Source organism: Oryzias latipes, chromosome 10, assembly GCF_053564925.1.
Source record: "Oryzias latipes strain Hd-rR chromosome 10, Olatipes_Hd-rR_3.1".
In the NCBI taxonomy this organism is placed as follows: domain Eukaryota; kingdom Metazoa; phylum Chordata; class Actinopteri; order Beloniformes; family Adrianichthyidae; genus Oryzias; species Oryzias latipes.
In genome coordinates this window covers 19678129-19690172 of record NC_136246.1, presented here as the reverse complement: position 1 = coordinate 19690172, position 12044 = coordinate 19678129, and the positions used below count along the sequence as shown (strand labels likewise).

Here is a 12044-nt window from a genome sequence, read left to right as displayed (position 1 = left end):
CTATAAATCTTTAAAAAAATAAAATAAAACTTGACAAAAATACTTTCTACTCTAAAATCTTGTACCTATTTAGTGTAATCAACATACATAATTGCTTAACTTCTGTTCTTGTATTCAAGCAGAGACAATCAGGATGGTTAAACTTATCCAGGGCCAAACAATAGAAAGTGCAAATAATTATTCACTAAAATAAAATAAATTATAATTTAAAAAATAAATAAATATAAGAAGCAAACCAAAAACACTGAACATTTCATCCCTCTGGTTGTCTGCCTCTATCAACAGATGACAACATCGACGCACCAATCAGAGCTCTCCTCGCTGCCTTCAGGAAATCCTTTTTGTTTTTTTAAGAGGTACTTTTTTCTGTCCTCTACAACCTGATTGGTTCTTGATTCTCATTCTGAAGAGAATTTATGTAAGAGAGCTTCATAGTTCTCCCAGATTTATAGTTAGAAGAAGAAGAAGCAGAGAGGCGCTGAAGATGGCCAACACTGCAGAAGATGCTTCCCTGGCAGCAGAGGATGTGTCCGGCAGCGAGGAGAACCTCATCCACCGTGTGGTGCACAGAGGGTGAGGAGAACAACTGAAAACATACACTTGAAGTGAAGTACTTAAGCTAAGAAGGCGAAAAAAAAACTGCTAGTGTACGATGCTTATCTCATTATATACTTATTTACATTAGAAATAGAACTAACTTGTACGAATAATTTTTGTCCTAAGTTTAAGTTGCATCCTTTTTTCTTTATTATAAAAAAATTCTAAGAAACTTTTTTTCTAAATTGTAACGTTTTGGAAAGTAAAGTTATTATTTCATTATTTTTTTACAATGTTATAATGTTAATATTTATGTTTTATTGTTTCATGTGTGTCTCAAATGGACTTTAAGTTGGTACTTCCCTGTTTCTGGAAGAAGACGTCTGCCTAGCAACTAGTGACGCTCCCTTGCTATTGGCTGTAACGCTTGGTTTTGTTTTGTAGACACACATTGAACTAATGTGATTAAAATTCGAAGTAGTAATGGTTTTAGTTATACATAATTTAGTCACATGATTATTTTAGGGGTCAATTGTGACACAACAGGAAAATAATATTTAAATCAGTGGATTTAAATCAACTGGAAACTGTGTTATGGTCTAGGAAAAGTTAAAAAAAAAGACTTCTGCATGACAGTTTTAATAAAAAAAAATGATCTAATTTTTTTAAATTCAATTTTGTTGCTTTTGTTTTGTTTTTATTTATTTTCAAATTTTTAGTACACATGTATTTTTGGAGATCTCAAAACAGAAATTTGTGGTTTATACCAGTGCAGTGGAAAAGAAAACACTTACTAAACGACCTTGAGAGAAAAAAATTCCTACAGAATTGCTTTAAAAATGAGACATATCTGCCTTATTTCAACTTTCTATTGCATCATTCTTTATAATTATCTCTGAAAGTCACTTCAGTTAAAGAAATGAGTGAAAAGGCAATATCCTTGGTTTTATAATGAAGCGGTTTCCTTATTCCTGTTGCTGCGTCTACGTTTTTGGTTAGAATTACAGTCTCTTTTCTGTTATTTGATGCTTTGTAAGTGACTTTTCTTTTGTTTTCCTGCAGGGGCTCCAACAGCCGTGCCTTCAAGATTGCCGGCCTGACCACATTGGCATGTCTGCTGCTGGCCAGCCAGGTTTTCACTGCCTACATGGTGTTCAACCAGAAGCAGCAGATCCACACCCTTCAGAAGAGCTCTGAGAGAATGGGGAAACAACTCACACGAGCATCCCAGGGTAAAAAAGGGGGCTGCTTTCTATAGAACTATATGTTGCATTTTTAATAAGAATGTGTCCTTGTTATCATTTGTCGTAAAAGTGAAACATGTAGAGGGAAGTGAAAGCTAGTTCTAAAGAAATGTTCCTTGTGGTCAGACCAAGAAATGAAAAGTCCTCTTTTGGTTTATCAAGAAATTCCCGTTTATTGTTTTTTTTATTTTTGATATTGAAATGAAAACAGGATACATTTTTTTTTATAACTTTGCAGATTGAACACTTACAAGGACAGCCAAGTATCAAATAAACTCAATGTATTGCTTTTTTTAAATAAATTATTTCAATTAACTATATAGCAACCATTATATATAGATTTCTTATAAAAAACAGTTTTTATTTAAGTTTTATTTTGATATCTAAAAAAACAAGCTGAACCACTTCCTATACCTGGATAGAAAAAACACATTTTTGTTCAACAAGACTAGAAGAATAAAAAAGCAAAGATCAAATAAAAAAATTGTTCATGTTTTTTATTTTTTGGTTTAGATTAAAAAAAGAAAATCTCGAAATCTCAAGCTTTTACACCTGGAATATTACAAACATATGGAAGAACGTCCCACACTCAATGCTGTTTGCTGGCATTAATCAAACTAGATGCAGCAAGAGAATTATTTTTCACTCAGATCCTTGTCAAATATAATGTAAAAATGCAATATTCATTAGACTTCTAAAGCCCTCGTTTTTTTTTTTTTTTGCTACTTTGTCATACTTTTAATGCAACAACGGATTAAAACATCTGTTGACTTTTGTGAAATTATCAAGTATTTTGCGTGTTATTAAATGTTTTAACTGCTGTTTTTAATTTTTTTCTGTTGCCTTTTTCGGATTGCTTTGTTGCTTTGCAGCCGTTGCTCCAGCGAGGATGGCCATGCCAATGAACAGCCTGCCTCTGGTGTCAGACTTCAGTGAAGACGCCAAGACTCCTTTGACTGTGAGCTTATTCCCAAACCTCTGACTGTGTCGTTATGTACAAATATTGATTTATCGAATGACTAAAAATAATGATTTTCCTCGTCCTCCAGAAATTGCAGAACACAGCTGTGGTCAGCGTGGAGAAGCAGCTGATGGATCTCATGCAGGTGAGTGTCACTTAACCACTTCTTGATGTGTTGCTTTGAGTTGTTCTTGGAGCTAAAGCCTTGCTATTCACCTGGCAGGATTTCAGTCTGCCAAAGTTCAATGAGACCTTCCAGGCCAACCTGGAGACCCTGAGGCAGCAGGTCAATGAGAGCGAGTGGCAGGTAAAGCTTCCTAATCCTTCATAGGCAGACAAAAAACTATGTAGGAGTCAAAAATGAAACATTGTTATGTTGTTTTTTTTTGCGTTTTCCCCCCGCAGACTTTTGAGACTTGGATGCGCTATTGGCTGATCTTCCAGATGGCCCAGAAGCAGCCTCCTGCTCCAACTCCTCAGCCAGGTTACTCCAGGATTTACCTCCTTTTGTTATCCATCTGGTTCTCTTGTACTGTGAGAATGTAACAATATGCAGACATCAAGATTTGAACCAGCTGATTGCATGTCCCAAACGTCCTGAATTATGTACTATGGAGCAGATTTCAGCATTAACACACTGACAGGAAGCTCCAATGTTTTAACAGCATCTATGATCAAGACCAAATGCCAGCTGGAGGCAGCACCGGACACCATCAGCAAGATCGGCACATACAAGCCTCAGTGTGATGAGCAGGGCAAATACAAGGCCATGCAGTGCTGGCACGCCACTGGATACTGCTGGTGTGTGGACGAGTCTGGCAACCCCATCGAGGGAACCACCATGCGCGGACGCCCTGACTGTCGCCGAGGTAATAAGAAGGGCTTCAACTGTTGAGATAGGCTGACAGGAAGTCAAATCAATGACTCAATATTTTTATCTTTTATATGATTCTAGGCTTGGCTCCTTATCGCATGATGGTTCAACCCAGACTGATGCAGAGGACCTTTCTTGATGATGAGAAAAAGGGTATTTGTTTGTGTGTATGGATTATCTTGCATTTGCAAAAACCCATAATTGTAATTCATGACGTTTTGTCTTTTTGCAGATAAGTAAATGAAGCAGAGCCGAGCCGAAGTGAGGAGTTTCTTCTTCTTCTTATCCAGTCTTTGCAGAACTTTATACTCTGTTATTGTAAATCTGATGCAGATCTGACAACTTTGCAGTTCAAATCACCTGTAAGCCACCTGTCCATCTTATCACCTGATTTTAAAGTTTGCTGTCTGCTTCGAATCAAATCATTGCAAGCCTGAAACGCCTCGGTTCTTTTTACGTCTTCTGTCACTTTTAAAAGGCTTTTTCCTGGTGTGTCCATTTAATTTACATTAAAAAAAAAGAAAAAGGCTTTTGAGTGTAATTGATTTCTTTTAAAACATATTAAAATTGGGTTTTTGTGCTTAAAATGGCTTTCAGGACTTTAACTAGTCCCACTCAAACATAAGAGAAGAGGAAGTGTGATGAACTTGATCTAAAAGCCCCACATTCAAAGTACAGACTTAATAATTTGATTAACTTTTCTTTAAAGGTGTTAAAATAAAGATGGTCATAGTGTGATTGTTTATGATAAAAAAGCTCCCGTAAAGGTTTTATTTCAAGTTATTTAGCAAAAATAAAAGAAATGTACATGCTAATCATGACATAGTATACAAAGAAAACAAAACATAAAATTAGACATGCGTTTACTTAAATAACAAGCTGATGTGCAGGGAAGTGGAAGAAGCCTAAAGGCTTTTAAGAAGACTGTCAGAAGTCTGAGCTGTGTCCCCCTCTGGTCACCATCGGTACCCATCTTCCGTGTTCTTAATACACTACATCTCCCAGCAACCCCAGCGCACACTTCCTGGATGCAGCACATCTTTGTTTTTTTTCCAATAAACTTTATTGTACATTTTTCAATTTACAGAAATTCACAGTCACTTGCACAATAAACAATTATTAATATCAAACACACATACAAGACCGAAAAAACAAAAAACAGTAATACTTTTAATAATGTGTGTGCCTCTTTTTTTATTATTATTTTTTTTATTTATTCTTTTTATAAAAGCTCACATACAAACCAAGTTAGGGTGAACAAACGTTATAAATGCAGCACACCTGACCTTCAATCTGATTCATTCAATCAACCACAGCATGCTTAACCCTTGTGCTATTTTAGATGACCCCACCCCTACATTGACATGTTCTCCCTACCATGACAAAGGTGGATAAAGGTGGAAAGATTTCATGTAATCCATGGACACCAGTGAAGATCACAAATCATTGACAAAAAAAGGTTCAGCGCACTGTCTAGTGGGTCTAGATGACCCAATGTTACTCTCCTGAAAGGAGAAAGAAGGAAAACGAGACGAGCTGTTTCCTCATTGAGAGCATTTACTCGAATGAATTATATTTTCAAGCACTTTAAAATATTAAACATAGCTTACAAGTAAACATGGCTAAACATTTTAACTTCTGTGTCGCTGCATTCAAAATGGCAGGTGCACGCTATTCAGCCGCGTGCTTGAAAACTGAGCAAGCAAACGTATCTTTCTCCACTCAAACATCAACTAACCAAAAAAGCATGTTAAGCATTTCTGTGACGCTTTCAAAAACAAACTGACAGTTTATATTCAAGACATATTCTAAACAAATTAATAATTACCTGAAAGGAGAAAGAAGGAAAACGAGACGAGCTGTTTCCTCATTGAGAGCATTTACTCGAATGAGTGAAACAAGCCGCGTTCGCCCCCTACTGGTCGTTCTATGCATAAACAATCAATAACTGAATAGTAAGAGGATTAAAGACAGAAAACATTCATAGGCAAGTGGAGTGATTCTTCCCGTGATATTAACCTAATAGGTACCACACACTCCCACACAAAGAAAATGTTGTCCTCAACATTAATTCAATGTACACAAAACAGTTTCTTAAAAACCATTCAAATCTACTTAGAAAAAAAACACAGTCAAAAACACTTCTCATTGAGAACTATTTTTCATGTAATAGCCATTTTAGTATTCTCAATCAAGAAAACCATACAGTAATAGTACCCAATGCCGAGACATTGTCTATTGCTCAACAACAGTGTAAAATACAGTCATAGTAACGTAACATGGAACTCTTTTTTTTTTTTTTTTTTTTTTTTTTTTTTTTTACTTGCAGTTTTTAACATTTAGTTTAATGTGCATAGTCCTTCTTGACTCTTTAGTATCCATAGGGAGTAAGCTGATAATATGTGGGAACAGTGTTCAATTGAGGCATATTCCAGCTCATCCAGGAACATGAATGTGTCCCTATTTTGTGGCATGCTGGAGTACCAAGAGTGTCATACGTGAAAACTTTCGGCCGTCTGTGAGATCGCTGAGGTCTTTGATGTCTTTCCTCACCACAATCAATCAAAGCAGGGGGTGAAGAAATACTATCTTCTGTGTCTGAGCAGTGTTGGGTTCCACCAGCCCTTTCCGGTTCCTCCTCAAGTACAGGCAGTGTGTTCCCCGTTTGGTGTATGTGTTCTGAGTTCTCAGGTGTAGGATCACAAACTTCAGGTGTGAGCTCAGATTGATCACAGTAAGTTTCACCTGGCTCAAGAGGTGCTGGGTAGTAGTTCTCCTCATCCTCAGAATCATCCTCACTTGACGCCTTGTTGTCCTCACGTTTCTGCACATTTCTTCTCTTTGGGTGTGATAGAACAGGAAAATCTGCTGGTAAAGAGTCACAAGGCAAAAGAAGGTTTCTGTGTAAGATTCTTGACTTCTTTGGACCTTTTTCAGGTTTGAGTTCATATACAGGAACATCCTCATTTATTTGCCGGACAACTGTATGGACAATGTCTTCCCAATAATTTCTCAACTTGCCTGGACCACCACGAGGTGTTAGGTTTCTGATCAAAACTCGATCACCTGGTCGAAGTGTTGGGATCTTAATGTTACTCTTGTAGTTGCGCTTACTTTTTGAGGCAGCTTTCTGGGCACTGTCTCTGGCAATCTCACATGCCTCTTCCATACCTTGTTTCCATTTTTTCACATAGCAATGGCGGTCACTGTCACCTTGTTTGGGATTCAAACCAAAGAGTGCATCTATGGGGAGGCGCGGAGAGCGTCCATACAACAAGTAAAAGGGGGAGAAACCCGTCACCTCGCTTCGAGTACAGTTGTAAGCAAAGATCAATTTGTTCAGAGACTCTTTCCAATTACTTTTTTGCTTGTCTGTGAGTGTTCTCAACATCTGAAGTAAAGTTCGATTAAACCTCTCAACCTGGCCATTCCCCTGAGGGTGGTAGGGAGTAGTTCGTGAACCTGTAACACCACAGTACTTGTTTAGTTGTGAGAATAGCTGATTCTCAAATTCACCACCTTGGTCATGGTGAATTCTGGTGGGAAATCCAAATCGCAGTGCATAATCATTGAACAATTTATCTGCAGCTGTTTTGCCTGATTTTGAAGTTGTGGCATAAGCCTGGGCAAAGCGAGTAAAATGATCAATAATTATGAGAATGTACTCATAACCACCTGAGCATTTATCAAGGTGCAAGAAATCAAGTGAGACCAACTCAAAAGGGTGAGTGGTTACAATGTTTGTGATTGGTGCTTTTGTCTCATGTTGGGGTTTCTTCTGTTTAAGGCACACACATTTCCTCATGACATAGTCTTCAATGTCCTTTTGCATGTGAGGCCAGTAGAATCTGTCTCTGACTAGAGAAGTGGTCCTGTCCACACCCTGATGACCCATTTCATTATGAAGTTCCTGTAAAACTTTGTTTTTGTGTTTTTCTGGTAACACCAGCTGTTTCCTGTTCAGTGTTTTCCGATACAAAACTCCAGTCTCATCAATGTGAAGTTTATCCCATTCTCTCAGGAGGCACGTAACTTTTGGGCTGAGTCCTTTTAACTGTGAACTTGTTGGTTTTTGTCCTGCCAGTTTATGGTGAATTATGACTCCAATGATTTGATCTTTTCTCTGATCTGCGTTAATTTGATCAATGGTCAGTTGGGTGATAGACTTGTCCGTAGGTGTTGTTGTTGTGGAGCTAAGTCCCATAGACCATACTGCACTGCAAATGTCCTGATTTTCCACTGCTTCAGTAGTAGCTCCAATAACATCGTAAAGCATTTCTTGTGAGCATTCTTCCATGAAGACTTCCATGTCCAAGGGCATTCGGGATAAACTGTCAGCGTCTATGTTTTCTTTTCCAGGACGGTATTTAACTGTAAAATGGAAATCTGCAAGTTCTGCGACCCATCTGCATCCTGTTGCATTTAGTTTGGCAGTGGACAGAACATAAGTAAGGGGATTGTTGTCACTGTAGACTGTGAAGCTTGGAGCGTAATACAAATAGTCTCTAAATTTTTCAGTGACTGCCCATTTTAATGCTAAAAATTCTAATTTCCCTGAATGTAGATGGTAATTCTTTTCTGCTGCAGTCAAGGTGCGTGAGCCATATGCAATCACGCGTAGCTTTCCATCCTGTCTTTGATACAGGACAGCCCCCAGTCCTTTATTTGATGCATCTGTATGTAAGATGAAAGGCTGAGAAAAGTCTGGGAAGCCTAGAACAGGGGGTGTTGTCAAACAGTCTATCAGTTGTTCGAGGACTGACTGATGTGCTGAAGTCCAGTCAATGGGTGTGTTAGATGGGATTGTCTTGTTTTGTTTTGTTCGCCATTTGTCTTTGTTCCTCGGCTGCACAGCCGTTTCTGTAGGTGCTTTTAGCAGGTCATACAAAGAGCTGGCAATTCGTGAGAAGTTTTTGATGTATTGCCTGTAATAGCTCAGTAGTCCTAACATAGCTCTTAACTCACCAACATTATGGGGTTTCTTGTGTTTTAATGCTCTTACTGCAGCTGTGTCAGCAGGGTCCATTTTGTTTCCTTCAGCTGATACAATCCGTCCCAAGTAGCGCACCTCAGCTTTGAACAAGTCACACTTCTTGGGTTTCAGTTTTATCCCATGTTCTCTCAGTCTCTGCAGGACCTGCCTGACATGATCAACGTGATCCTCAAATGTCCTGCTGAATACAAGAATGTCATCAAGATAGGGCACACATATTTCATCCCTGAGGCCTTCTAAACATTCTTCCATGCAGCGTTGAAATGCAGCAGGGGCGTTCATTAGTCCAAATGGAATCCGTACCCATTCATAAAGGCCCCAAGGTGTTACAAAAGCTGTTAGGTGCCGACTATCCCGTTCAACAAAGCCTTGGTGGTAAGCTTTACCTTGATCAAGTAGTGAGAACAGTCTATTGCCTCCTAAATTGTCCATCATGTCCTGTACTCTTGGTATAGGGTGGCGATCTGGGTGAGTTTTCCTATTGAGCTCCCTATAATCAATGCACAGGCGTAGTGTGCCATCCTTTTTCCTCACACACACAACTGGGGAAGAATAAGGAGATGAGGACTTTTCAACCCAGCCTTGTGCAATTAAGTCCTCCAGGTAGTCTTTCATTTCTTTGTACAAGGGTTTTGGAACTGAGAGATACATTTTTGACACTGGCTCTGCATCCTTAAGGGAAATTTTCATTTGAAGACTAGGTATACATCCAATGTCATCATCTGTTTTAGAAAATGACTCTGACTCCTCTCTCAACATTTGACAAACAACCTGCCTCTGTTGATCATTCAAGTGAGTTAGATTAACTGGTGGGTCCCATTGTTCTTGTGAAGGGGTGGCTTTCTCAGATATTTCAGTTTGAATATGATGAACAGTGACTGCGGGTGTGTGCTGCTGATTAAATATGTCAACTGGGTAAACTGACTGTACTGACTGTACTACCCCGACGGAAGTTTTGCCAGGCAATATAATGTCATGACCTGTGGGGTTTTGTACACTGATGACAATTTTTGGAGTAGACCCGGCCTTCAACAAAACCACTGTATCACAAAACTCTAACCCTTCTGGCCACTGCGGGTTGTCATGGGGCTCAAAAACCAAAATGTGTTCTTCCCTAACCGGGGGAATCCGTACTCTACACTCAACTTCCACTGAGCTGCATTTTGGGACAGTAATCCTCTCTTTTACTGTCCTCACAGAATATTCACATGTCTGTCCTACTTTTACTGCATCAATAAATGCTTGTGCCTTTTTGTTTCTGAGGTGAGGAAATGCAAATCTAACTGACTTAACCAGCTTTTCCTTCTCATTAGAAAGGGCATCCTCTGCTTGACTGTGCTGCACAAAGTGTTCAATGACATTAAAACCAATAATAGGATGCTGTTGTTGTCTACCCCTCAATACCAATATAGGAATCAACAGCTCACTATCGTCTGCAGTAAGCTTAAAAGATACTTCCACCCAGCCAATAAATGGCATATCTGTTCCATTAGCTGCTTCAAGATGCAAAGATTGAAGCGGATCAAGTAACTCTAATACATCCCTCAAATCTAGGTCAGGTAAGTGATTTTCCTTCCATCCTTCATCTATGGCACAAACCTGTGAGCCTGTGTCCCAAAGAGCCTGGGTCATCTGATCATTTAAGAAACACCTAATAAGACATTTCTTGCCAACCAGTTCCTTCACTGACTTTGTGTTTTTTACCTCTGTTTTTCCTTTGCATTCAAGCTTCTCACAGAACCTGGTTGCAGTTTTCTTAACATCTGGACACATGTAGGGCTTACAGTTTTTCTTGTGTGTGTCCCAATGAGCTGTCTGACATGTTTTTGAACAATAAACAACAGACCGACACACTGAACGACATTTAAATAAGTTTCTGTCTTTAGCTTCACAACTGGCACAAATCTGGGACATATTTAAGATGGTGGTCGCTCGGTGTCCCACAGGAGCAACCTTCCTCAGTTTAAAGAACCCTGATTAGGTGGTTTTGACATCATTCTTGCTTTACAACCTGCCCTGAAATGTTCAGCACTTCCACATCGAAAACAGTGTTGACAAAATTCCTCTCCTGTCTGTTCACAACCATAACATTTGCGTCTGGCTCGAGATGTTGAATAAAACTGTTGTGGGGCAAACCGTTGCTGAAACTGAGCTGTGCCTCGCATCCTCCCAGAGCTAAAGGTGGGTCTGTAGTTCTGTATAGTTGCAGGTGTCTGCAATTGGTGAAATTGAGTGGGATTTGCTTCTGTCCCATATTGTGGAGTCTGCATCACTGAGCATGAGAGTGGTGTGTTAGAACTTTCTGTGTTTTGGGTTGGGTGCAGTGGGGCTACATTCTTTTGAATGGTTTCCATAATTTTAGAAACCTCTGCCTTTAGATCTTTCAGCAGGACCATTTCAGAGCGTATTTCTTTTATTTCAGAAGCTAAACTTGGTGGAATGGTGTTGAAATTCTGGGGGATTTGTTTCCTTTCCAAAGAAGTTTCACAGGACTGCACAGTACTGACACTTGCTGCTCGTGGGGAAAAGTGCTTCTTTTTTTCCTGCCTTTCTTTTTCATTGGCACATGCTAAGTTAAGTTTCTCTAGCAGAGTCTCATCTGATGTATCAGTGTTTGAGAGGTACGGCTGTAGGTCACTTTTGATGTTATCACTTAAGAGTCCAGTTAACACGGTGTGCATGAACAAACTCTGGACGAGGACTGGGTCATACTTTAAGCCTGATTCAGCCTCTTGAGAAGCAAACAGTATCTTTTGCCTCAAGTCCATTGCTCTGATCAAGAAGTTCTGTGGAGTTTCCTTGCTGTTCTGCGACTCTGATGTTAATTGTTTGTACAGATCTGTAGCTCCTCTCTCTTGGTAGTGGGATCTAAGGATCCTGCGAAGGGCTGGGAGGCTTAGGTTTTCTTTACCCTCTAAATAGCTTCTTAATTGCATGCCTGGAGAGATGGCACGAATGACAGCATCAATAATATCTGTTTCCGAGTACCCTTTAGTAAGCCCGTTTTCAATCTGTCTTGCCAGACTAGAGAATGTCAGTCGATCTTTTTGCCCTGGCTCGCCAATTTGGCCTGATATTTTAAAGTCTTTACGCCATGTGAGGCCATCAGCTGATATTTGCATGGTGGATTTCATGGGAGGTTTAGTATAGGCTGGGGAAGTGGTGTTGGTACTTAAACTCTGGATTGCTTTTTCCTTTTCTTTTAATGTCAACTTGAGTGCCTCTAGCTCTCTTTGGAGTTTCTCCCGCTCAGCATTGTTAAGGGAGTCATCCTCTTTGGTTTCTTGACCCATTTGTACTGTTTCTATGATGTCTTTTACATGGAGTAAATCTGACATGCCCTCATCTTCCAGTTTGGACAACTCAATAATATCAAGGTGTTTTATAACATGGTAGATTAGTTGAGTACGAGTTCTGTCAGCAACATGTTCCTTT

The 12044-nt window shown here is 39.4% G+C and overlaps 1 protein-coding gene across 1 annotated transcript; it reads left to right on the top strand.

Annotated features, from left to right (window-relative positions):
- Positions 1-351: 351 nt before the first annotated feature.
- On the top strand, positions 352-4145 carry cd74a (CD74 molecule, major histocompatibility complex, class II invariant chain a). Its single transcript, XM_004073310.3, has 9 exons — positions 352-573; positions 1600-1769; positions 2654-2739; positions 2831-2887; positions 2966-3049; positions 3148-3226; positions 3408-3611; positions 3698-3769; positions 3849-4145. Exons 1-9 carry the CDS (start codon positions 485-487, stop codon positions 3854-3856), a joined length of 849 nt encoding a protein of 282 aa, XP_004073358.1. The 5' UTR covers positions 352-484; the 3' UTR covers positions 3857-4145.
- The last annotated feature ends 7899 nt before the right edge of the window (positions 4146-12044 follow it).

Coding starts and splice junctions, on each gene's coding strand:
- cd74a (XM_004073310.3), top strand. CDS start 485: ATGGCCAACACTGCAGAAGATGCTTCCCTGGCAGCAGAGGATGTGTCC. Junction 2,740..2,830: donor ACGCCAAGACTCCTTTGACT/GTGAGCTTATTC, acceptor CTCGTCCTCCAG/AAATTGCAGAACACAGCTGT. Junction 3,050..3,147: donor TCAATGAGAGCGAGTGGCAG/GTAAAGCTTCCT, acceptor TTCCCCCCGCAG/ACTTTTGAGACTTGGATGCG.